Raw genomic sequence first — 26,387 nt, forward strand, 5'->3', positions numbered from 1 at the left:
GCTGTGTTGTCAACAAATATGTCTGCGCTATATATAATCCAACAAAAAGGGGGAGCAGAGCTTAAGTGTGTGTTAGAGGAGGGATGGAGCTTTTTTGTAAAGGGCAAGTTTGACAACACCCTAACAGGGTCATTTATGCAAGGAGCAAGAGCTAAATCTGGAGCAAATAGTATTTGCACTAAGTTTGGCAATTTCCCCATTGAGGCCAAATTCCTTTAGTTCCAGCTGTCTCTTGAGGAGAGACTTGCCTCCAGCTGGTCATACCTGTCCCTGTGAACAAGTGTGCAAGGGGTCATGACAAGGACAAGCGGGTGCCAAAACAATTCATGTTAAGTGCCATGAACACCAGTAATATCAAGGAGCCAATCCACAAACCGCTGCAATTATCAGGATGTGCTAGAAAAAGTTATGCATGCATAATTTATGCACGAGTCAAAGATACACTTGCAGTGCTCCCACATATAATTTCCTTGTGTGTAATATACCTAATGTGTACATTACCTACGCATTGTTCCAATAGTCAAGAAAGTGTGTGCTTGGCTATAGGCATGTCAGAGGACATACCGAAGGCAGGCAATGAACATTCTGCATGGCTGCTGTAGATATACGCCCTGCAAAGTCACGAACTAGTCGTACACATGGATGGGAATTGGCCAACAATAATAAACTAGGCTCCTGCATTGTGTTCGCATCAAACATGTATGAATTGATAACAGCCCTCTGCTGGATCCAAAACTCAGTAAATGTATGAGAAACGACACATCTTTTGCTATGACAACTTGTGGAGAACACATGATTTTCTCTTGATTTACTGCTTATATTCCCAGAGTAAGTCACTTCTGCTCACGGAAACCGCTTTGTGAACCAGGCCTATAGTTGAAATGAAGTTGTCTGCCTGGAAGCACATAGTTCTTACAGTGCATTTAGCTCAGTAGATTAGACCCCCGTTGTTGGATCTTTGCACCATGGGAGAGGATTTGGCCTAACGGCTAGGGCGGTCGACCTCGAATCTGGGGAAATGGGTTCAAGTCTCAGTAATGACGCTAAACATCCTGTGATTCTGGGCAAATCACTTAATCTCCCAGTGCCTAACAAAAATTAATGTGCCTCATGTAAAGCAACTGGTGCTATGTAAAGCACTCTGAGAACCGATACCTACGGGTCAAGTTCGCGCTATATAAAACTCCGTAAAATAACATTTTAAAAAAAAAAACCAAAAAAACGTGCAATCAAAGGCTCACAATTTACTTTATGGGCTACTGTGACTCTGGCTTTCATCATCTGTGCTTGAAACGTTGATTTGTTATGTGTAACTGTATAATAATTTGTGTCAGTGAGCATCATTTGGGAGGTAAGATTATGTGGCCCATGTTTTGAGTACTTGGAATCCTGGTATTCTATGAGTTAACATTTTAGCCTGTGTCCGTTTTCAAGGTACTATGAGACCTGTTGAAGGCACCAATGTGCTGAACCACAAAAAATATAGGACAAGAAGGGTGCTAATAGTTATGGAAGAGGGCGCATTGGTTCCAGGATTGTCTACATGACGCACCTATACTTGAGGTCGGGGTGGAGAAAATGGGTACTGAGAGGGGACTCACCCCCCAGAGTCACAGGTCTATTTTTCAACTAGTGAGGGTAGTGTGAGACAGATTTCACATGGCCATATTCACATAACATTTTTGCACTAGCACAAAATACGCTGTCTGTGCAAACCAGATGCAAAATGAACATGTGCTAAGGGTGAGACGTGGCCCGGAGTTAAAGTTGTGGCAGATGACAGAAGCAAGCACCGGGCTTGTGCCCACCCCACTTCTGTCGATCAGACCCTGGCGCCTGATTTCTGTAGAAAAAAATGTTCAAAGGAGTCGTGGTTCAACTGTATCTGTGTACTCATCCTCCTTACTGCCCCATCCACGAGCACACACAAAATGTGTTACAAATCCCCTTGTACGTCTATCAGCAGCAAATACCTTCCACAGCAATGTGTGTGAAGTACACATGGTTGTTGCATGAGGTTAATTGTGTCTGTGTTACCCCTCGCACCCTACCTGTTGCCCCTTCCTATTGCTTTTGTTTTTAGGTCGAGCCTAGCGCAGTGCGCAAGCGCTGCTTAGGAGATGACCTCTTGGAATTGGTCTGTACTTTTTGGAAAACACGTGCATGTACTGCACGGTTTCCAATGAGTACTCGTGCATGTACAGCATCCACCTTGCGGGAGCGAGCAGCTGCGCCATCTGTTTCCAATTATCGCGCCTGTGATTGTTTACATTTGCCTGTCTCGCGGTCGCGTTAATTGGAAACAGATGGCGGTCGCATCACAGGATGTTTAGCCAACGCCGGGACTTAAATCTGTGGCTCTGGCAGTTTGCCACTTCTCGCTTGTGTACAAAGGTATTTTCTGAAGGTTTGAAATCGCTGTGTCTAAATGTTCAATTACCAGCCTATCCACGTGCCATGTGGATATTTTTCAGTGGCTCATACATTAAACAGCGCACCGCTAAAGCAATGAAGGAGCAACATTCAAAATGCAAGTATATTTTCTTGCCGTACATTCTTCAGCATTTGCTGCCACTATTCGGTGCTTTGTTCTAACAGCACCTGGTCCGTTTTTAATTCCATTATAATGCATGCGAGTCTCAAACGCCGCTGCCATCGATTTTTGCTTATTATCTAGTTGAGATTATGTATTTTAAAATAGACCCTGGGTCGCATGCAGTAAGTGTTTGTAATTAGACTTGAGGTATTCTTCTTCCTGTTCAATCATGTTCGTAAAGAATTTGGAAAAAGCTCTCTGGTGAAAACAGGATCAAACTTTTCATGTTTTCATTTACTGATCTCCAGTAACACTTTTCCTAGCCAGTGTTTACTTCATACAAAAAAGGGACAAGTGAAATACGCCATTATATTGTGATATGCGACAGAAATGAGCTGTTTAATTTCTCCATCGTGATTGAAAGAATTTCAGCTGATGGCTTTGCAACCAGGTAGAGGCATCCTACCAACGCTATTATTACCACCAACAGCTCGAATCCCCATGAGTTGCTTGCCGGTATTAACTCTGAACTTACATAGGGCTTACATTGGTCTTACACTGTTGTTCACCCCTTCAGAGAGAAAACAGTTACTCTCTGTAAAGGCAAGTGAGGCAGTGCTGTAGAAACGTAGTAGCTAATTTTAGTGAGTTTTATAAAACAGTAATTGCCAGTTTGCCACGTACAAACTTAAAATAAAAGAAGCCAAATGTACCTGGTTTTCAGAACGTCTTAGATCTGTAAACAACCTTGCCGAATAATTATTTCACATAATTTCTGAACTGCACAATTCTGCAGCGTCATTTTCAATTGTAGTTGTCAGACAGCGGAATCCTCTTTCTCCGATTCTGTGCTCTGAACCGAGTCTGGCTTTTCAGTCGTCTTTTAAAAACTGTATTTTTGACTATAATTGCTCCTGCTCAGCTTTCTGGTTATGTTTACTTAGTGCCAAGAAGCTTTGGCCTACGCTGATTTTTAGTAAGGCTGCCTTTTCACTCAAGCTTTTTTTTTCATCAGCCGGTAGTAGGCCTACAATCGGGCCTCCTGGCTTGTCTCACGCACTACCGCCCGTGCAATACGTTTCCAAATACGTTAGTGACTCTTCCCCAGCCCTACCTTTTACTGGCTTGTCTCACGCACCACGCACCGTGCTATACGTTTCCAATACGTTAGTCACTCGGCCCCAGCCCTACCTTTTACTGGCTTGTCTCGCGCACCACGGACCGTGCTATACGTCTCCAAATACGTTAGTGACTCTGCCCCAGCCCTACCTTTTACTGGCTTGTGTCACGCACCACGCAAAAGTGAAGCAGGTTACCAAAAAGCAGGTTACCAAAACCTAAGTTTAATTGTTGCTTAAAGTGCATCAATTTGCTTTATTAGTAATCATTTTTTTTTTTTTAGTATGCTATTTCATTAAAAACACATGCTACTCACACAGGGATATATTCACATATTTATTATATAGGTATACCGAAGAACTTAGTTCTTAACCATGTTATAACAGCTGCTGTTCCCCGGTTTATACCATCCCAATACTTCTGTTCAATTCTCTGGCAGTTTAATCTGCTACCCTATTATTACTATTGTTCCTATGTACCCTGCAGTTTGGTTATACAAAAAAACACATTAAATACGTACTTCTCAATGCAGTTCTATAATATGCCTAATACATGTTGGCTTTCACCCACGATAATGTAAAGCATAACAAAAAAATTATAAGGTCCCAAAGGTGAGACCTCTTGACTATGCCAATGCTTGTTTTTTCTGTTAGCCAAGCTACTGTTCAGACATGGCTTTAAAACATTGACAGACAAAAGCTCTCTCGTCGGCATGACCTATTGAGTTTGCCAGTGCTTGTTCCTACATGGTGACTGTTTAACCCGAAGAGACAGGATTTCACTGTTTTCTCATCCATTCATCAAACATACACATGTTTTGAAAATCACCTTACACACCAACTCGCAGCCCCCCAATATGATATGTACATTCTCTGTTGAACCTATATGCATTTCAGACCATGCATGTATAACTTCGCTATAAAGTTGATCACAAAGTCCATGAAAGTGTATTCTTTGGAAGGTCAATTTTGATATACCAATTGGTCCAAAACATGTCAAAAATTGAAGGTGGTATTCAGAATTACTTGTACGACGAGGACTTGCCTGAAACACAACTCTGTATTTTGTCGGATGTTGTGAAATCTACTATTCGGAACTCACTTGTAAGCAGACTGCTGTTCATAACTCAATTGTAAGCATTGCAGAAGAACAGATTAAAAGAACAATGTGCTTGTTGAAATTTAGTGGGAAATCCCACCCCTGGAGTGGGAACAGAAGATTAGTAACAGTAATATTTCATTTGCTAAGCTTGACATTTTTAATTAAGAGTGCAACTAAATTGCTGACATGGATGCAGTGCATTAGGTGGCGTTATAAAAGGCTGGGGCTTTCTGTGGGTGCACCAGAGCTGGTAGAATGCTAGCCAGTTTCCTCAAACTGTAAAAATGTAGAACGTCTGTTAATGGAGTTAGGGCTAAACAAGGCTTGAAAAAGAAGGCTAATAAAGCTATTATTAAGATTATAATGACATTTTGTACATGTTAGATCATGAGTAATAGAGAATGTTCGTGGTTACCTGCATGATCTGCATCTCAGTCGCGGTCCGTGCAGGTAAGAGCGGTGGGGCAGGGTAAGGGGGGATTTCGAAGGACGATGCAGAGAAAAAATTAAATAACTAATTTTCCCTCGGCATCGTCCCTCGAAATCCCCCCTTACCTGGCCCCAACGCTGTTATCTGCATGGACTGCGGATGCTGGATCTCCCATCCCTGAGCGAACGACCAAGATTGACACTTAAAAATGATCATTGGCAAAGAAGTGCTGGCTAATGTTCATTCTCTTTATCCGGGAAAAGTACTGGGGTTCGGTGGTCTTCCAAATAAATTTTGCAATGCATTTATTGTGATCATCGTTCAACATTGACTAAACCTATAATCTTATTTCATGCCTCCAGTATGGGCCCTGCTTAATGTAAATAAGTGTCTATAGTTCTTGTAAATAATCCTCTTCCTGGTCAGTTGGAGGCCTATCTCTTTCCTTAATTTAAAAGTCACGGTCAGATGTTTACTAATAGGTCACCAGTATTATCAACTATAATATTGAAAGAGACAACTGGTTTTATTATATAGCAGATATGGTGAATAATTAGGTTGTGAAATGGCAGAGATGTGCTATTGTTTGTTTATTTATGGCTTTAATGTATTAATGGTCTGTCAGAACCAGTCCAGATTAATTCTGAGAAGACCTTGTCTAAAGTTAAGTTGTCTAGTGGTTTCAAAATGTTGAACTAGATTCATGCCTAACTCGGTTATGCATAGAAAATGATAAGACCAATGACCCCAGTGTAGGCGTCAGTAGTGTTCTGGTAAATGTCTTGAGAGGGTAATATATGAAACCCCACTTTGATGGCCAGAATCCACCAGGGCCAGTGTGTGCAGCAGACTGTATTTTAGTGCATGTCTGGATATCTTGGTGCATAATATATTGTACCGCAAAGCCTTCTTGGTCATTCTCAATCATATAAACACACAGTGGCAGTCACCACTTTGTAATTATAGTTAGGTTAGAGTATCCATAGGAAAAGCATTTATTTGTTTTACTAATAAATTTGGCTCCGCTTGACGAAACTCTCCATAAACACAGTTCATCTGCCTCAGCTCCCTCCTGAAATGTTTCTGGGTGATCCGTCAAATGTAGGTGTGAGAAAAATTAAGGAGGTGGTGTCCCAAAATGTTGTTTTTTCGGGTTACTTTCCATAGGAAATACTGGAATGCGATCCAGAAAACATGGCTGAAAAGAATTACACCAAATTTGACAGAAAGTTAGAACTTTAGTCAGAAAGTGTGCCTTTTGATTATTTGCTGTGAATCTGTTCTGCCATTTTCAAGAAATGTGCATTTATATTATAATGATGACTGGACAGTTGGTTCCCCAGTGCTAACACTGTACCCCAAATTAATAAAATAGAATGATCTTATTGATTGTGAGGGCTTTTTTTTTTTCTCCTTCGTCATTTTGGTCCGTCAGGACTAGTATTGTCTTGCAGGATCGAGTAATTTGATTGGCTGGCTGTTTGTATTTTTTTTTACATGAAGAAAAATGCTGCAGCCGCCATTATAGGGCTCAGTCCCTGTGCCCTGAAGTTAATAAGATTTTTTCTTGAGTTTATAAAAACCCAAAAATTTAGAATTTCACTGGAAAAAAACCCAAAGTTAAACAAAAGTTATAGTTGGCTGTTGTAATAATATCAAAATGAACTTTTGAAAAACAAAAAAACCCTGAAATCATCAGTTATAATTTGCTGAGCTAACTACAGCGTGCACCCCCACCATGACTGCTATATGACCTCCTGTTTTACATCGCTTATGACATGTTAAACAACATAATTGAACATGTTACTGATGACATCCTCCAACGGACATTAGAGTTTGCTATAGGCTTTTCATACTGGAAAGAATTCAGCAAGGTACATGTTCACCCAATTTTCCTTAACATCATTGTAGTACTAATGGGCGTATCGTCCGCAACAAGCTGATTATGACACATTTATTTATTTATTTCATTTATTTTGTGTGTTTTATAAAGCGCACAGCTGCCCCAACGGGGCGTCCCGGCGCTGATAAATCTGGGGACAGGGAGGATCAGAACAGAAGAAGCATTATGTGGAAAAGAGATGAGTCTTCAGAGACTTTCGGAATGCTGATTCTGTTTGACAGGCACGTAAGGCAACCGGAAGCTTGTTCCAACACTGAGTGGCGCAAACCTCAAATGTTTTCCCTCCAGCACGAGTTCGTTTGAATCTTGGGGTTTGCAGGAGAAGTAGAGAGTTAGAACGTAATGTCCTAGTGTTGACATACGGCCTCAGAGTACTTTTCAGGTGGGCCGAGCCATTGCCCTTAGAAGCGCGAAAAGTCATGGCCTTAAATACACATCTCTTGGCAATGGGTAACCAATGCAGTTTACGGAGGTGAGGGGAGATGTGATGTCTAGCAGGAATTCTCTCCACCAGCCGAGCGGCAGCATTTTGGACAGTCTGTAGTTTATGACATAGGCCTGCTGTGATACCAAGGTATAGTGCGTTGGCATAGTCGAGATGCGATGTTATCAATGCTTGTACCACAGTCTTACGGCAGTCCGCCGGCAGATAGTTGATAAGCCGGTTGATAGTCATGATCTTAGCAAAACAGGATGCTGCTACTGTTTGAACCTGGGCATTAAAACTTAGATGATTATCCCAGCACACTCCCAGATTTCTCACCGAGTCTTTAGGCGTGGGGGCTTGTCTCAGATCCTCTGGCCACCACAGGTTGGAATCTAAAGGGGATGGTGAATTAAAAAACAGAATCTCCGTCTTTCCTGCATTGAGTCGGAGGGAGTTAGAGTCCATCCAACTAGAGATGTCTCTGAGACAGGATTTCAGCGGGTCGAAGGCAGAGGCAAAGGTAAAAAGTAACTGAATGTCGTCAGCATAGGAGGTGGATTTGATCCCCGTTTGCGCAATCAGTTTAGCCAGGGGGGTAAAAAACATTAAACAAAAGCGGGCTCAGGGATGAGCCCTGTGGAACTCCCCATTTGAGTGGTCTAGCGGAGGAGGTATAAGGAAAGGTATATACCTGCTGTGTGCGGTCGCATAGATAAGAAGAGAGCCACCTCAACACAGTTCCGCCTATACCCAGGACCCCCAGCCTTCTCAGCAGGATCTTATGAGAGACGGTGTCAAATGCTGCTGAGAGATCCAGCAGCACTAACACCGCCCTCGACCCCCGGTCCAGCGTCCATCTCACCGAGTCAGCCATTTCAACAAGGGCTGACTCCGTGCTATGGCCTGACCGAAAGCCGTGCTGAGAATCATGTAGGAGCCCATTGGATGCGATGTAATTCGCCAGCTGGGAGTGTGCCAGTTTTTCCAGGATCTTAGCTGGGGCAGGCAGAAGAGAAATAGGCCTGTAATTACTGGGGTTGTCAGGGTCTAAATTGGGTTTCTTCAGAATGGGGACCAGGGAAGCATGCTTCCATTTGGCGGGGAAGCTGCCCATTCTCAAGGATTCATTCCAGATATGATTCAGGTAGGGATTGAGCAGGGGTGCCAGTTTTTTATATTGTTTGGCTGGCAGAGGGTCATTTGGAGAGCCAGATTTGCATTTGAGTAATTCTACCATAGTGTCGGCCTCAGAAATATCTGCAAATTCTAACAGAGTGGGCGACTGTAGCGTGTAAGTAGTAGATTCCTCTTCCAATCCTTCACTGTTGGAAATAGGGAAGGAGGTGTAGATAGTCTCGATTTTTTCCTCAAAGAATTGCGAAAGTTTATCGCACAGAGACTGAGAGGCAGGTTGAATTCGAGTCAGCGCGTTGGGGTCCGTGAAGGATCTGCCCATGTTAAAAATCTCCCTAGCGCCGTTACTAGCATGTTTAATTCTGGAGGCCAGAAAGTCCCTTTTGTGCTCCTCAATCATTCTGCGGTATTCTTTGAGGGCTGTCTTATAGGTGGTTTTGCTATCCAGGGAATAGTTCTGCCTCCAGGATCGTTCGGGAGATTTGCACGAGGCCTTTTTTTGACGAAGCTCGTCGGAGTACCATGGTGCTGATTGTGCAGCCCTGTAGGTTTTGATAGGTTTAAGAGGGGCCAAAGCCTCTAGGGCTTGACCGATCCAGGTGTCCAAATGGTAAATACCACTATCTGGGTCAGACGACGGGATGGGTTGGGAGTTTTGTAAGTATTCCTGGAGCGTTTCTGGGGTAATGCGGCTTCAGTTTCTGCCGGATGCTTTAGGAGTGATAGTGGGTCTGATGGGGCAAAAAATACCAATCTCAAAAGGGATGAGGAAGTGGTCCGACCAGATAACCGGGATGGGAGAGGCTGCCAGAATACTTGGTAGGTTGGAACAGATCAAATCTAGTGTATGTCCCGCTTTGTGCGTGGGAAAAGCTATTTTTTGAACTAGATTGCAGGCTGCCAGCGTAGAGATAAAATGTTTGCTGTGCGTGCAAGATTCCTCATTTGCGTGGAGATTAAAGTCCCCTAAAGCAGTGAAGTTGGCGTAGCGTGTGCTAAGCTGTATAATATAATCCGCCAGAGCCGGCAGGTAGGAGATGTTGGAATGGGGGGGACGGTAGATAAGAATTCCCGAACAGGAGGTAGACGGGGAGATTTGAACACTGAAAGGGAGACTCTCTATGCAGTCAATTGGGTCATATAGAGGGAATGTAACCGTCCATTTGGATTTGTGGATTAAGGCAACGCCACCCCCCTGTTTACCGTTGGGTCTATTGGCACAAACGATACTATAGCCCTCCGGTAGGGCAAGGGTGATGATAGGGTTCGTGGTCTCATTCAGCCAAGTTTCTGTTAAAAAAAAGCAGATCCCAGTTGTTGTCCCGAAGGGACTGCCAGATGTCAATGGCATGTTTGCTCAAAGACCTGCAATTAATCAGCGCAGCTCTGAGGGTCAGAGAAGGGCGGGCTCCCCTAATGGAGGCAGGACTCGGAGCGTGGGCCGGACTATAAGTTAAGTCGAGGGATGGAAGGGTGAAATGGCAGACTTTACATACGTAAACGTGGCTCCGAGCGTCAGGGATAGACCAGAGGCAGGTCGAACATGGGGAGGGTCTCAGGGACATCATCGCAGTCGGAGAGTATGTTAAAGTGGTATTGCTGGTGAGTCGGGCAGGGGGACCGGCCCCGGTCGCGTCAAGATCGCGCCCGCTGCGCTCGTCCGCTGCGCTTCCGGTAGATACACATGTATATAGTGAGGGGGCAGGTGCAGGGGGCGTGGCCTCGAAGTGGGCGTGTCCCTGTCTTGGCGAGGGTAATGGCGGGAGAAGCAGGTCGTCGATTTCACCCTTTCCAGCGCTCGTTCCGCTTTGTGAGGGGTGCCTGCACACTGTAATCGTGTGTCAGGAAGGGTAGGTGATTGATTTTAAAAAGCTATATTTTTCTGCTAAAAACAGTGAAAGCGCTAAGTTCTGCCTACTCCCGGCTGTGCCTCAGGAGGTTCCAAGAGTTATCTGCTGCGCTAGTGAGTCAGCGCGCCTTTGTAATGCTAGCAGGGGGCGTGGCCTCGGAGTGGGCGTGTCCCTGTCTCGGCGAGGGTAATGGCGGGAGAAGCAGGTCGGCTATTTCGCCCTTTCCAGCACTCGTTCCGCTTTGTGAGGGGTGCCTGCACACTGTAATCGTGTGTCAGGAAGGGTAGGTGATTGATTTTAAAAAGCTATATTTTTCTGCTAAAAACAGTGAAAGCGCTAAGTTCTGCCTACTCCTGGCTGTGCCTCAGGAGGTTCCAAGAGTTATCTGCTGCGCTAGTGAGTCAGCGCGCCTTTGTAATGCTAGCAGGGGGCGTGGCCTCAGAGTGGGCGTGTCCCTGTCTCGGCGAGGGTAATGGCGGGAGAAGCAGGTCGGCGATTTCGCCCTTTCCAGCGCTCGTTCCGCTTTGTGAGGGGTGCCTGCACACTGTAATCGTGTGTCAGGAAGGGTAGGTGATTGATTTTAAAAAGCTATATTTTTCTGCTAAAAACAATGAAAGCGCTAAGTTCTGCCTACTCCCGGCTGTGCCTCAGGAGGTTCCAAGAGTTATTAGTGTGTATGATGTCATCAGTGATGTTATCAATGATGTAATCGAACATGTCAGTGATGCAGTATATGAGGTCATAAGCGGTGCATGGCAGGGGAGTAAATTATAATTAGTTAATAAACTAACAGTGGAATTTCAGCATTTTATTTTTTTGGGTTTAAACTTTAGTTTGTATATTGTTACTACACTTAACTATAAAGTCACTTATGTCACTTAACCCTTTGTGTATGTTATAGTTTTTTTTTAATGCAGGCTAAAATCTGATTTTGCTTACCTAACGTCTCATACATTTCGGCAAAGTTCTCTGTTGTAGAAGCCCTAAACCCTGAAGGGCAGCCATCAACACGGAAACGGAGCACCCGTGATTTACATCAGACGAAGGCAAAAGAAATGCTTGAGGAAAAATCCTTGGGCTCTTCTTTTTATTTCGCAATCAAAAAGTGTCAAAATTCCATCCTATTGAAGTTTCCCCGACACGTTTCAGCTCCTCACTTGAGCCTTTTTCACAGGTAAGATGGTAAGAAAACTAAGAGCTCAAGGAGTTTGCCTCAAGCATTTCTTTTCCCTTCGTCTGATGTAAATCATGGGTGCTGTTTTTCTATGCTGTTGGCTTCCCTTCAGGGTCTATGACTCCTGCAACAGAGAACTTTGCCGAAATCAATTAGACTCTGGAGTCTGACCAGCTTGTCTCTGCGTCACCAGGTGGATTTTCCCTTGAATTATGGCAGTTCGACACAAGTAAGGGGGCGAGGAGGCCCCAATGCCTCATTTCCTGTCCTTGGAAACTCTTTGCTTGGAATTAACTTTTTGTTTTGTGACAGAATGCACATTATGAATATTACACTTTTTGGTTTTATGCACGTTCCACTTTATTTCTGGCTTGCCAATATGGGAATATTGTACTGCAGCGTGATGATGGTATTTTACCCTGATATTGATTTGCTGCTAGTACAAATTGAATCTGGAAATTTACAAAGCATGCTGAGTGTTGCAGTTTTAACCAAACTACCGTGGGCACTGAAATTTGCATAAAAGCACATGATTACTAATTGGTGTCATCCACTTATTTGAGAACTAAGGCTCGAATGAGGAGCTGAGCCGCCTAATGGAAACGTCAGTAAGATGGAATATTGCCACGTTTTGATTGCGAAATAAAACTAAGAGCCCAAATATTTTGCCTCGGGCATTTATTTTGCCTTGTATTAACTCGAAAAAGCAAAGGTTACTTGGGCATTATAGTTAGGCTGCCATTTCACTCGTACAAAACCAGACAAATTCAGCAGTTACTGTTAGCTGAGCTAACTAGAACTCCCGCTCCCACAGTGCACTGCTTATGATGTCACTTATTACATCACTCATGACCTGGTCAGTAACATCACTGATGACATCTCAAATAACATCACTCATGACACCATCCAGTGACTGTGAGTGTTTTTAAAATATTTGAGTGTGAAATGTATATATACACCAAAGGTGTATTGATGAATCAGTGGGTGTATGAGTCCCCTTATTGATGAATCAGTAGGTGTGTGACTGATTGTATAAGTGAGTGATTAGGTGTCTCAGTGAATGTATGGGTCACTGACTAGGTTGTCTCAATGTCTGTATCTGTCAGTTGGTGTCAAAGTGGGTGTAGGGGTTGGTGAGTGGGCACATGTATGGGTGATTGATTGGTTGCCTGTACCAGTATGGGTGTATGAGTGTCTGTGTTGGTGGGTGAGAGGGTGTGTGACTGCCTGCATGGATGTGTGAGTGGGTGAGTCAGTGGGTGGATGGGTTAGTGAATATATACGAAGGGCTGTATAAGTGACTGAGTGTGTCTATGGGTGTGTTGGTGAGTGAATGGATGTGCCAGTGGTATACGGGTGAGCATGTAGATATGTGAAAGGCAGTTTAGGTGAGTGTTGGAGTAGATCAGGGACTGTGTGAGTGAGGGATTGTGATAGTGGCTGTATGGGTTAGTGAGTGTGTGTAAGAGGCTGTATGGGTGAGCGAATATGTGCTAGTATCTGTATGTATAAGTCAGTGGGTGCGTATAACTGTATTGGTGAGTAAATGGGCGTTTGACTCTAGGTGAGTGAGTAGTTCTATGAGTGACTGACAGTGTGTGAGTAGCAGTGTGGGTGTATGATTAGATATATCAGTGGCTGTTATAGTGAATGAGTTGGTGTACGAGTGGCTGTATGGTTGACTGAGTGGATGTGTGTGTAGACCTATGAATCAGTGAGTGGGTATGCAAGTACTGGTATGGGTGTGTGAATGGTTTCGAGAATGGTAGTGTGGAAGTTGGAGTGGGTGTATGAAAGGTTACATGGAGTCTGAAAGGTTACACAGTGGGTGCATCAGATTCTGTGGATGTCATCAGTGATGTCATTTGAGATGTCATGAGTGATGTAATATGTGAGATCATAAGCAGTGCATGGGAGGGGCGCGAGTTATAGTTAGATCAGCTAACTATAATTGCTGAATTTCTCTGGTTTTGTATGAGTGAAATGTCAGCCTAACTATGTACCTTTAACCTTTCGTTTTTTTCAGTGAATTTCTAATGTTTTCTAAATGCTAATTCCGAACTATAATGTCCCTGTAACCTTTGTTTTTTTTCAGTGAATCTATAAGTTTAAAAAAATTCTATTTCTTATTCGTAATGTTTCCTTTTTTTTTTAGCGAACCTCTAAGATTTTCGTATTTTCTTTCTATAATTAGATATTGTGTATTATATTTATATTATGTACTACTCATTTTTTTGATTTCGTATGTGTTTATCAGAAAGTACATTAATAACTGGTTTTATTTTTAACAATTTTGTGAGTCGGCACAACATTGTCATATTTACTTTGGAGGATTAGCATTTAAAAATGTATTTCACATACTGAAAAATACACTTAAAGACAATTTTTATTTAAAGTTTAAGTGTAAATATTTAGTAAGATACTGTTTGAACTTTTCTTTAAAAAAATGCTTTTCCTATGGAAACTAGGTCTTAACTATAACTACCTATTGGCGACTGCCAGTAGGAGATCTATATAATGTACATCTACGTACATACATTAGAAAAACAGGCGCTCCCAAGCCTTCCCTCTCCTGATGTTGGATGATAGATTCTCACTTCACTCACAGCTGTTTGACTGCCAAATCGAGTTAAGAATGATGGAAGGTTATGGAAAAACAACATGTTCATTGTGATTGGATATTCAAAAACATAAGGAGCACAGTCATTTTAATGACAATTCGCCCTCCCTCCTCCCAGAAGAAAAACTGAGAACAATACGAGACCTGAATTGACCATACCGTAAACAACTAGTACCACACACAGGGTCTGGGGCAAAGGAGGAGAGGGGGAGACTGATCTAGAGTCAGAATGTTTCCCAAGACATTGACTGAGACGGCAGGCGGGGATGCTGTCTGCAGATGGGGGTGAAGATATTATTGCGGTACAGATGTAATGGGGACAGCACACTGTGTATAAGTGGCCTCTGCATGTCTTCATGTTGCCCGGCAACCCATCAATGCCAACCCTGGCTATAAGTCCCTGTCACCTGACTATTGAATGGGCACAGATGGCAGAGCACAGTGCCCTTATTCCAGGGTTCTTCCACCCCCTACATTGATTCGTAAAGAAAGAATCTCAATCTTGTTGATAATTTGTTGAGTTGGTTATTTGTTTTTTGTAGGTGGGATGAACGGGGATGAACTTGGGGTGGGAGGAAGGGGTTGGGTATCACTACCTGGTTTCCAGAACCAACCTTGCTCGATCGTAGGCTGTAATATGGATGTTTTCACAGTTTAAAGTATGGGATGTGAGGGGATAGGTCACACACACATTGACAGATGCCACAGTATTCACACGGGACAATGACGTATAATGGTACAGATCGAGATCCCCGACAATATACCACTAAATGGCAACTGACATTAATAACCCATGATTCATAGGCACAGTGTGATGTATCTCTTGGAATTTCAATAGACTTTCTGCTGAAAGGTAAAAGGTGCATTGATGGGTACTGCCAAACAATAGGTGGTGGATATCCTGCTGCTGCTCATATCTCAATACATTTGGGTCAGTCCTGTGATACACTTTAGGAGGGGACCATGTGGGACTGCAATACTGACACCGCGTATTCCAGTGATGGTAACACATAGGTGAAGAGACCCTTGAGGGAGATGTACTATGATGGTGGGCATGCTGTGTGGTCAGCCTATCTCACTCTGCCTAGTTTACATCCTGGGACGCTCCTGGTATCAAGTCAGCTACTCTCTAGGTGCTGTCCTGCTGGAGGCACCCTGTGACCCAACCGTTATAGGCAGTGACTTTTTACCCTGGATCAGGCGGGCCTCCCCTAGCGGCGCTCCCTCAGTATACCCCACTGGCAGACTTCCCAAAATCAACATGCCTATGAGATTTCTGACACCACTAACCATGGACAAGAGGGGAGGGGCTTCAACCTTTCTGGGGTATACAGATCATTCTCCAGGGTAAACCTCTACCAACAGGCTTTCTACAGTGTATCATGAGGCTACCTCATTGTGATGTTGCAACAGGTGTGCCTGGGGCCGTATTTTCTTGCATATACTTATGCACTGTATAACGGGCCACAGGCTAGAGCCAGAGTGGGAAACTCACTGTCAAACCAAAATAATGTAACATGCCCTGCCTCCCCTCTACTTTTTAGGTCTCGCCTGACCCAGCGCATGCGCTGGTCTGGCGAGACATTTTGTGAGGGCTCCAAAAAGTGCTACCAGGCCAGCCTAGAGCTGTGCATGTGCGCGGACACGCGCGCCGCGCTTGACCGAGCTTACTTTCACTTTCGCGGCTGCGGTCGCTTTGATGTTTGATCACTTTCGCGGCCGCACGGCCACTTGGCATAGCCAATAGGTCTCGCTTTTGGGACCTTATAAGTATTTAGTTATGCAACTGTTGCATGGCTAAACACTTATAAGGTCCCAAAGGCAAGACCTATTGGCTATGCCAATGCTTGTTGCCATTGCCATAGAGCCCCTGGCCTGAAGGATCAGACCATCTGAGAAGATCAGCGGCTTCCGGTGGTCAGAGATCCTGGAAGATAAAATATTGTTATATGCTGGCGACTTCTTAATATATCTCGGCGACCCAGTTAGATCGGGTCCAGAGGTGATTAAATTAATGGATAATTTTGGCTATTACTCCAGCCTTAGGGCTAATTGGGCCAAAAAAAAAACCCCGTCTGTTATCCGATATGGGTGACTAATGGCCACAAGTGAGTGAAAGAGAGATCCCTGTTAATATTTATTCCATCAAATACCTGTAGACAACCTTTATGAGATTGGAGGAGATAGCTTGAGTAGAAAACATTGCCCCCCTGCTTGACGGTATCTGTAGGGGGACAAAGGTGTGGATGCCACCTCCCCAGTCTGGAATTGGGAAAATTGGCTTCTAAAAATGGTTGTTCTCCCCAAGATTCTATTCATTATGGAAAATTACTCCTTTATGCTGCCACTTTATCTCCAGACCCTAGCATCATCTTTGGGCTCTTTTCTCTAAAGACCAGGGACACCCCAAAATAGGGCACAGCAGTAATTGACCCAGTCATGTTACTGCTTTGCTAACTTGGTTGTGATCAACGACTGGAACCATTCCACGAGTGTTGGGCCCCATGCAAATGTGGTGGAACTATGGGCCGCAGTTGGGAAAACCATCTGGGTTGGGTGAGCGCCAAGATACTCCCTGGAGTGATAGCAGCGCTATAGAAATACATTTTACATTACATTACGTTTTCTCAAATTTCTTTCTCCAATATGCTGTACATTTTAATACTATTCATATTTAATTGGATTTATTATCGATATTGACTATGGTTACATTGTTTAAAATATTGGTCTTTCAGTATGCATTTAATCATTTTAACCATTTTAAAAAAGAAGTTTCTTGTAATTGGGTATTTTAAACTGTTCTATTATGGATGACATGCCGAAATAAAATCGTGATGATGAATGAAATGTACAAACACCAACATGTATTTGTTTGCACTCCTTTGTGTCGAAAAAAAATTAACCCCTATTTTATTGTTTATAGATCCAGAAACTTTGTGACAGAGTGGCCTCCTCAACATTGCTGGACGATCGGAGGGATGCGGTTCGTGCGCTCAAGTCGTTGTCAAAGGTTGGTGTCTGTTACTTTTAAGTGAGAACATTAGGATTGATTATAAAAATGGTGCAAGGTCTGGTTGAAGTTTGCATTTTTATTTACTGTAGTCATTGGGCAGTATGTTGCAACTCAGGTGGCTAAAAGGTGAAGCAAATGGTTTAGATTTAAGGTGGTTTGTTGGCTAGCATGTGAAGTGAACTGGTGTCTTTCCATGTCCTTGAAGCAGATTTTGCTTCAGAAAACTCAGCACCATAGTTGCTATCCCTGTTAGCAGCTTGAGCTAATAGCTGATTCCTCATGAAGTTTGAATTGAACGCACACTTTCTCCTTTCAAGGCAGGTCTGTGCTTGATCATGTGCTTGAGAAAGCGTGCAGTGATGTGCGAGTCTTTGGGTTTAATGTTTCATTTCTGGTACTATTAACAAAAAATTCCCCTAAAATTCTCGTTTTTGTTAGAATCATTGGAGTTGAATAACCCATGTTACAGTCAACCGTTCAATTCCAGGGCGTAATCCATTATGAAGGGCGTTTTAAGAGAATGTGTTGTGTGTATACTGTTTTAAAGGAGAATTAAATAGTTTGAGACAATGTAGAATTCTTGCCCGTTATCGAACCTGAAACTTTGAGGATGCTTTGCGAGTGGGGAGAGTTGGCATCTTCACTGAGCCCCATTAAGTTCATGCTTACAAGCTATGATGCGGGCTGCTGTGTGCACATCTTGCATTAGGTACATTCTTTTACGTCTTGCTACTCTTTGCTCACTGGTTGTTTACTCTATTCTATTTTGACTTGCCTCCCCATTTCCTTCTGTACTCTGCTATCCTTTTATTTGTTGTACTCTTTGCATGTTCCAGAGACCTCACTGCATTTGTTGCTCCATCTTTGTGTCTTGCCTGTAGACTGCTCTTAGATGTTTGTTGTTGACCTTTTGTGTATAATGATAATACTTCGAGTGGACTGTGGGTCAGTCAATTGCTTATCATTTGCTGGCTTTCTTGTCACTCTCATTTACTTAGTTCTTAAACAATGGCTTTCTGTCCTTGTTTGTCCCTCCCCTTCAGGATAACTTCTTTGCCATCCTTTGATTTGATGACTTTTTTGCTTCTGATGCACACATCAGCGATTTACATTCTTGTTTTGTGTGTAGTACTCCATGAGAGTGCATGTGTTGTCTTGCTGTCCCCCATGTGCTGATTCCTCCCCACAACTCGCATTGCCTGAACGATGTTGCTCCCAAACCCCAGCCTACTCATCTGTAGAACCAGTAGCAGGTATAAGTTTTGCCAGGTTTGACTGAAGAGCAGGCTTTCTTTTTTGTTTTTTCAATCCCTTGCCTTCCATGCTTTGCATGAAAGTCCAGGCCTTTGCACCGAAAGGCAGTATTCACATTTATGGCAGTGAGAAAGAGGCTGGCTGCTGCATTCTCTCACCCTGCCTTTGAGGCAGAAGGTGTACTTGGAGTGACTTGAAAGATGTCTCCTCTCCGGTCCCATGAATCTGCTCCCGAGACTGCTGAACAACACCGTATGGCTTGGTATTTGTTCAGTTCCCTACTCATTTGATAAGTAAATGGCAAGAATTTTCCTTCAAATTTTGACAATTCCTTTGACGGGTGTTAAGTTTTTTAAGGACCAGCAGCCAGTTATCTTTTTTAACTTTATGCTGGGCTGTGTGTAACAGGCATTTTACTTGTGTTCAGTGTTTTTGAAATTTGAAAAATAAACTACTATTTATAAAGGATGTAAACATTGAAATTATAAAGTTTTGAGATACTGTAAGATATGTTTGTTATTCCTCCACTATTTTGATTTTTTTTTATTACACTTCGATAAACAAATCCTTTACAAACAAGCATTTGCAAAGCCAACAGCTTGGCGCACATTAAAAAGGTGAGCTCCTTTGGCTTTGCCAGTGCTTGTTTATTTCCTCTGCATTTTTCTTTGTGTTTGTTTTTCTTCTGTGCTTTCTCTCTCTTGCTGATTCTTACTCCATAACATCTAGCAAGGATACACAGTTCCAGAACTTCAGTATTTTCAAATTTCTTGCACATTCTTTTATGATTGACTGATAATGTGCTATGGAGTAGTCATTAAAAGAAATGACTGCGATGGACTCCATATGTTTCTTGGTCTGGATCACCGGGGCAGTAATTAAGTGTAAAGTTTAATTTGTTCATTGTTGTCTGAGAGCCTCCATCAATTGTTTTTATTTTGGAGTTCTCCCCATGTCCCAGCTGCAAGAGACCAACCTGTTGGCCAATAGAAGTGCCAAAGCAGTGAATTTTCTGTATGATGTGGCAATCTCCCACACCCCTCCATTAGGGCTATTCTAGGGACAGATGTTAATTTACATCCAATCATCTACGATATGGCAGTTAGTACTTCCTGCCAGTAGGCCTGTATTCTTGTACAAGACCAGGCCAAATGCAGAACATTTGTCAGGCTCTCCACAGCTAGAAAAGTTGAATCTTCATGAAGGCTGATTTTCCACAGGGCAGTGGGGGTAAAAAGGCCCTTTGTGCAATTTATAGGGGGTAATAGTACATCTACTGCTGGGGGAGATCATACCTGCCTGCATACAGCAATATTTCACATCTCCAAGATCTCCAGGCCCTTTTCTACCCACCCAATTTGAGCAGTAAAGGTTGGCCAGGTGTTGTCTCCTGAGCAACTCAATATATTTTGCAACTCAACTGTTCTGTGGAGGTCACTGACAGAAGCCTTTCAAATGGGCTTCAGATAGCGTGGTCTGAAGCTCTAGTGCATTTAACCTCAGAATGCCTCCCTTGCTATTTAGCACTGCATATCTACCCCTCAACACGTTTTTGTCTTTATCATCCCTCTTTTTCTCAGCTACCACTGTCTTTTGCACTTCTGCCCCTGATTCTACCACCTCAGAATTATTCAAAGCATTTTTAAGAGACTCGAAGAGAAATGCAGCTTTACACCTCCAGCGTCTGACCAGTAATCACTGCCATTCGACAAACCATTGTAATTAACACTTCATTGATTTTACAGAAATACCGCCTGGAAGTGGGCAGCCAAGCCATGGACCATCTTATCAACGTTCTGCAAACTGACCGGTAAGCATTTGTTTGAGGATGGTAGTGTCATCCATATTTAAGGTAACATTTCGGTTTGTCTTTCATAATAATCACGATTGTCTTCATTACATTTGTATAGTACCCCCTAGCCATTAGGGTCTCTTTGCACTAGTCATTCTTGTTGAGCAGCCTGGATAAAATGAGGCTTATGTCCTTTTCTGAAAGTCAGGCTATTGGATGTTAACCTCCTCTTCAGGCTGCAAATTCTAGGATGTTATTCATACCACAGCTTAGTTTGAAAGCAGTCCTGTCTGAACCCACAACCACTGAAGTTATTTTGTAGCGAGGTACATATGGTCCTTCTTATGCAGACCCGTGATCGTCCTTGCCATCACCGGCCCCTCTGCAGTCGGTTGATTTGCGGAGCAGACAGCCTGGTATATAACCACTTGCAGAATGTAGAGTTAATAGCTTGTGCTAACGAACAAAGATTTATGGTTAAGAGACAGTAGGGAGAGCACCGGTCTGTTTGGCCAGTTATTGAAAAGTACTTACCACCAACCCTGTCTGCTTCAGATGGTCATTTCACAATCAAAAGTGACCCTTAAATGTTTAGTTGGAGCATTGATGTTTTGGCCAAAGATGGCTGGAATGATAAGTGAGAGCTGAATAATTGTGTCTACCCTTGGTCAGGATCATAATCAACTCGGTTATGGTACTGTTACATTTGAGATAGTTGGCCTCCATCAATTTCTGAAGCTTATTAAGAGTGCCTTGTAGGTCATCAATTGAGGGAGTACTACTGGAAAATCTCTCCAAAAAAAAAATATTATGTTAACATGGGTTTTGTAAGAATACAGCTGAACCCCCACATGAGAATCGTTGTGGCTGTCTATATGTTGGAAAGGTAAGGGGACACATTCTGCGGGAGATGTAGATAAAGTCTCTTGAATAGTAAAGGTCTCATGGAGACATTCTGAGAATGTGGTGAGAAAATGCAGATGAACCATTTAACCACATAGCAAACTGCCTTTACTCCTCAATTTGTTTTCTTCTTTCTTCGTGGATTGACATTGACATATATGAATTATTGATCATTAAAAAGAGGCTTGTGTTTTCTCAGTATGCCTTTGATGGTGTGTAGACAACTATGTTTTAAAAAGCCATGCAAGTACAGATGAATTAGCACTAAGAGCAAAGCAGAAAAATAGGTTGCTTGTTTTAGATGGAAGTTACATTCATTGGTGTGTAATACCTCTTTGACCATTCAGAGCTAATTGACATTATCCACTTCTCTTACACCAACCTTTATGTGTTCTTTATCACCTAGTTTACAATCCTCGATGTATTAGAATCTACAGCATGCTCACAAAAGATTAAAAGTGTTCACTGAGAAGCATGCAGCGGACTTAAAATTCGGTTTAAGTGAAGCTAAGCGGTCTTTTTGGTGGCATATTTTCCTATAAAAGGAATCCAATCTACGTGGAGCACGGATCAATTGAGAATCTGAAGTATCACTTTCTCACATGCCTAGCATAGTCAGGAGGCTGTAAGATTAATCTCTCAGGATTGACCGGTCGTGTGATCTTGTCAAATGACTCAAGGTAAACTTAGTGCATGCGAAAGTGCATTTACATTTGTCCTCGCCAGGTGACAGAAAGTTTGTGAAATGGTCACACGATATCTAGAGCTATAAAATGAAAATTATGGAAATGGATCATCGTCCTTGTTTCATGAAGTGAACCAGTAGACGGCCTCCTTGTGAGTAAGACCGAACTAACCTCATTGGGTCACATCTGTTACATTTCATGAACATAATAACCCATATGCTACTCACTACATTGTAAGTTAAGTATAGGTAAGTAGCTTAGAAGCTATTAGTAGTAAATATATACTTACCATGACAATATAGTTGTAGGTGGAAGCGATTCTGTAGATCATTATTATCGACCTTGACTAAGTGTCCTGCTACTGGAAGAAGGAAAATCCTTACGAAAAAGTGCAGAAATAGTAGCTGATGTCAGATAGTGGACAGAAAACAGAAAGAATCATACCATAATCTAGTACTCATGGTAATCTTATCAGTATATGTTGGCGGTGTTAGGTGACAGTGCCAAAACAACTGAGAAGCAAGCCAGAATGAGAGGCTCAAAGAAATCCCAGACTAGAAGTTGAGAAGGAAACAATACAGTAGGTTCCATCTCCGCATGTAAAGAGTGTACCTCCATTCAACTGTGTAAACTGCGATGGAGAATAGAGTTTCTTCACACGTCAGAAAAGATTCAGATTATAGAGGAGAATAAATACACAGTGTGGACGAAAGAGGCACACCCTTCCTTCCTGTTGGTGGTAAATGTAGAGCCAACGTCCCTAGATACCGAAAGGTGGTAGCTCCTGTGCAGTGGGGCTGCCACTGGGCTGAAACAATCATCCATTTAATAAAAATCCAGGTTTATGGGTGGCAGCTCCAGCTGAAAGTTGTTTTTGCCCCTCACTGCCAGTGAATGAATGGGGACAGATTATAGTGGTGATTGCCTTGTGTAAATCTGGCCCTATTTGCTTCCTCTGATAGCTCCTGGACCATAGTGCAACTTAATTTCAGTACTGCAGTGTTGCAATTTCAGTTATCACCCACAAATTATGTACTGCTCATGTGACCATTGACCACACTGAATCCAACATTAGACTGAAACCTTGGGGCAAATTGCATGAGAGCAACCCATGGGGCAGAGTAAATTCTGTGCAAAATGCAACAGTAACTTCCTGTGATCAGACCACCATGGGGTCTCTTAACGTTGTCAGGTCTTCCGGAGGAAGTAGGATATCGGGCATGGAAGAGATAGGTGCTGGCCGTAATACAGCATGCAGCGCCAGGGTTATCACTAGCCATCAGCCGCACCTGGCATCAGAGACCTAGAGGAACTTATTCTGATACTGAAAGCATTGGGACCTCTGGTACTCTAGGGACCTAATATGAGCAAATTATAGCTTCAGTATCCTCTGATGACTCCAACTATGGAAAACCGTTTTCTCTAGGACCTCTAAAGAAATCCTTACCTAGGACAAAAACTGAACCTTGAACTACACAAATGCAACACACTTTGAGAATCTTCCCTTGTTAGTTCAACCTCAAAAGGAGCCTCGGCTGCAGGGCAAAGAAGGGCCTCAAGAGAATCATGCCTCAAGCCCAGACCACCTTTAAAAAAGGCCTTGCCTGTCATTGCCACCCATTACGGCTTAGTCTTATCTGTCCGAAAGGGCAGCTGGATGCCTGGAATTCTTCTATAAGTTGACCATGAACCTTTGGATCGACTTAGTCTGCCTGCCCTTCTTGGAACAGAGTTCTACTCTGTAGAGGACTTTGAGACCAGCATTTGTGCGGAGGTATACAGCTCCAGAGGAACAATGGCAACAACCAGGTGCTCAGCAGAGAAGGATATCTGTTCAGTCTCAGGCCACATCCTAGCCAGACTACCTTTGTTAAAGCCAACACCCACTGACCAGCACATAACAAAGGAACAAACGTTCATGGAAGTCCCCTCCAATGAGCTTGGGCCATATACATACCTAGCAGAACTAAACCCTGGAAGTCCATGCCGCCACCACCACAGTCCCCTGAACAAACTGTTTCCATACACTCTTAAGCTCTTCAGACAAGGACCCTACATATCAGCCAGGCCCATACGAAGAGCCCACTCTCATCGATGACATGCAGCATGATTATCATGTTGACCCACAAGATGACCCATCATTGGAGTCTTATTCATTAAGACCATCAGCCACCACATGAAACTGTGCTTACCATGTTGTGTACCAAAGGGCAGCTCACCACCATAAAGTAAAGCTACATGTAATAGATGAGGAGGTAGACCCCCTCATAGAAAACCTTACAAAAATAGAAAGATCTGTCTAGTTCCAACCCATGCTGAAAAATAGGATTACGTGCGCAACAGAGAACTTTTAAGGACCCACTGAAGACCAGAGTGGTACGGCTAGAGTAGAAAAGAAATAGAAGACTGCTCAAGAGAAATTCCTAGCCTACCCCAAATCTGGGTCCTCCTAGCAGAAACAGAGTAGTTACTTGTGTAACCCTGTCCCTTCCACCTCTTCTGGAGTCTGTCACCCTCGGTTTGCATGATGTGGACTTTTTGCAGTAAAGCAATGCGAACCCCTTTGCTCTGTTGGGTTCTGAGGAACCCAGGGTGGGTTGGGCAGAGAAGTGAGTGATATTGCTAGCTCCATAGTAGTAACTGTTGCAAACAGTTCAGAACCCAGTGTAAATACAATAGACAGCAGGCCGGGTGCTAACTGTCCAATCTGGTCAAGAAAATACACAAGGGGGAATAGGGCTGGCAAGGTGACATGACGAGCAACTGTGTGGCTGAGGCTCTCCGGGATAAGGGATCAAAACACGGTAGAGAGAGATGCCCATATAAGGATTAAAGGCTAGTTGTCAAGGGAGCTTCGCAGACCAGCCCGGGGCAAGCAGTGGAATCATCGTGTGGAGGAGAAATGCTAAAACCAGGCCAGCCTACAGACCCTTGTCCTCTGACAGATTGGATCCCTGAAGCACGAGCGGAGAAAGATGGATGGAGATACTCAGGAGGGGCCACCTGCAAGCTCCCACCACAGGGGTCGATAATCTTTCTCCAGCTGGAGAAAACTGTGGGAGAAAACAGCAGAAGAATGAGAGTTGTGGAAGGCCATCAGTGGTGTGTGATGTCTTTTCTTGACCCCCAGCCGCAAGTTATCATCACCCTAGATGCCACTTTTTTGCAGGATGGGACCACATTTGGACCATTTTACATTCAAGGCCAAGGGTCCCTTCAGCCATGGGAGATGCACATCAATTTCCTAGAACTGACGGGATTGGCCAGAAACTAGCTCTATGCGCAGACTTTCTAAAGCAACATCAGGTCATCTGAGACATCTCACTACCCGGACACTGAATCTTGTGATTAGGCACTTGAGGTTCTAGAGTTTGGATATCTTAAACTTTCACGAGAATGTATGATCATCCTTACGTGAGGATGCAAGCAATCTTCAAGTGCTTGTTACACTGCTAAATGAAACATTTGTACACTGCTGCACTATTCTTAAAAAAAAAAAAAAAGGAAAAAAGCCCTTGAACGCCTTGTGCAGGACTCCATCTATTACTTGCTATACTTACACATGGCAGGCTTAGCATATCATTCTTTAAAGGCATACCTAGCTGCTCTTGCAGCCTACATACAAAATAGACAACACCAGTCCATTTTCAAAATACCAGTGGTTAAGACATTTATGGGAGGCTTTAAGAGTAATTCCTCCTTGGCAACTGCTCGCCCCTTTGTGGATCCTTAACTTTTTTCGCACCAGAGTCATGGGGCCACCATCTGAGGCCTTACAGTCTTACCCACTACAGTTTCTTTTGTGGAGGATGGCTTTGCTTATTGCAATCTTTTTCTTTCATAAAATCTGCAGGCTGCAATCTCTTATAGTGCAGGAGCCATTTACTTAACTGCATAAAGATAGGGCCGTCCTTGGAACAAGCCCTCGATTTCTGCCTAGAGTTGTCTCTATTCCTTGCTCACTAACCCACTGGCCTATTCTTTTTTTCCCCACAACCTCAAATGGTTGTGGAAAGAGCTTTACACACTTCAGGCATCAAAAGCGCACTCATACATTACATTGATAGAACCAAAGCTATTCGAAAGACTCAACAATTATTTGTAGCTTTTGCCAAGCCCAGTAAGGGAAGCCCATTTTACAGATCGTGCCCTGGAAGATAGTCAAGTGGGTGTCTTGAAAGTGGGAAATGGAAAAATACTGTGTACAAGACCCAACATGGCAGCAACGCCAAGTAATTTATTTGTTTGAAGTCTTTTACCATGGAACATTTAGCACCTCTGAGAACAACTAAACTAAAAGGGTTCCTCTAAGCTAGGAGTACTGGTTTAATAAGTGTTGAATTGTGTAATAGTCTGTTTATTAAATAATGCTTACTCCTTTGACGTTTCCAGACTATGCACTTTTTTTTTTCCTAAATACAATCCCTTCAGATATGAATCCTTCC

General features: G+C 43.2%; 1 protein-coding gene across 4 annotated transcripts in view; it reads left to right on the plus strand.

Moving 5' to 3' along the window:
• Positions 1-26,387, plus strand: part of USO1 (USO1 vesicle transport factor) — a 448,004-nt gene that overhangs the window by 42,728 nt on the left and 378,889 nt on the right. For all 4 annotated transcript variants that reach the window (XM_085635281.1, XM_085635255.1, XM_085635264.1 and 1 more), the window contains exons 2-3: positions 17,218-17,304; positions 20,307-20,371. In XM_085635281.1, the coding sequence (XP_085491407.1) occupies positions 17,218-17,304; positions 20,307-20,371 (152 nt within the window). The remainder of the gene's footprint in view (positions 1-17,217; positions 17,305-20,306; positions 20,372-26,387) is intronic.

This window comes from Triturus cristatus, chromosome 2_1 (genome assembly GCF_964204655.1).
Source record: "Triturus cristatus chromosome 2_1, aTriCri1.1, whole genome shotgun sequence".
NCBI lineage: Eukaryota > Metazoa > Chordata > Amphibia > Caudata > Salamandridae > Triturus > Triturus cristatus.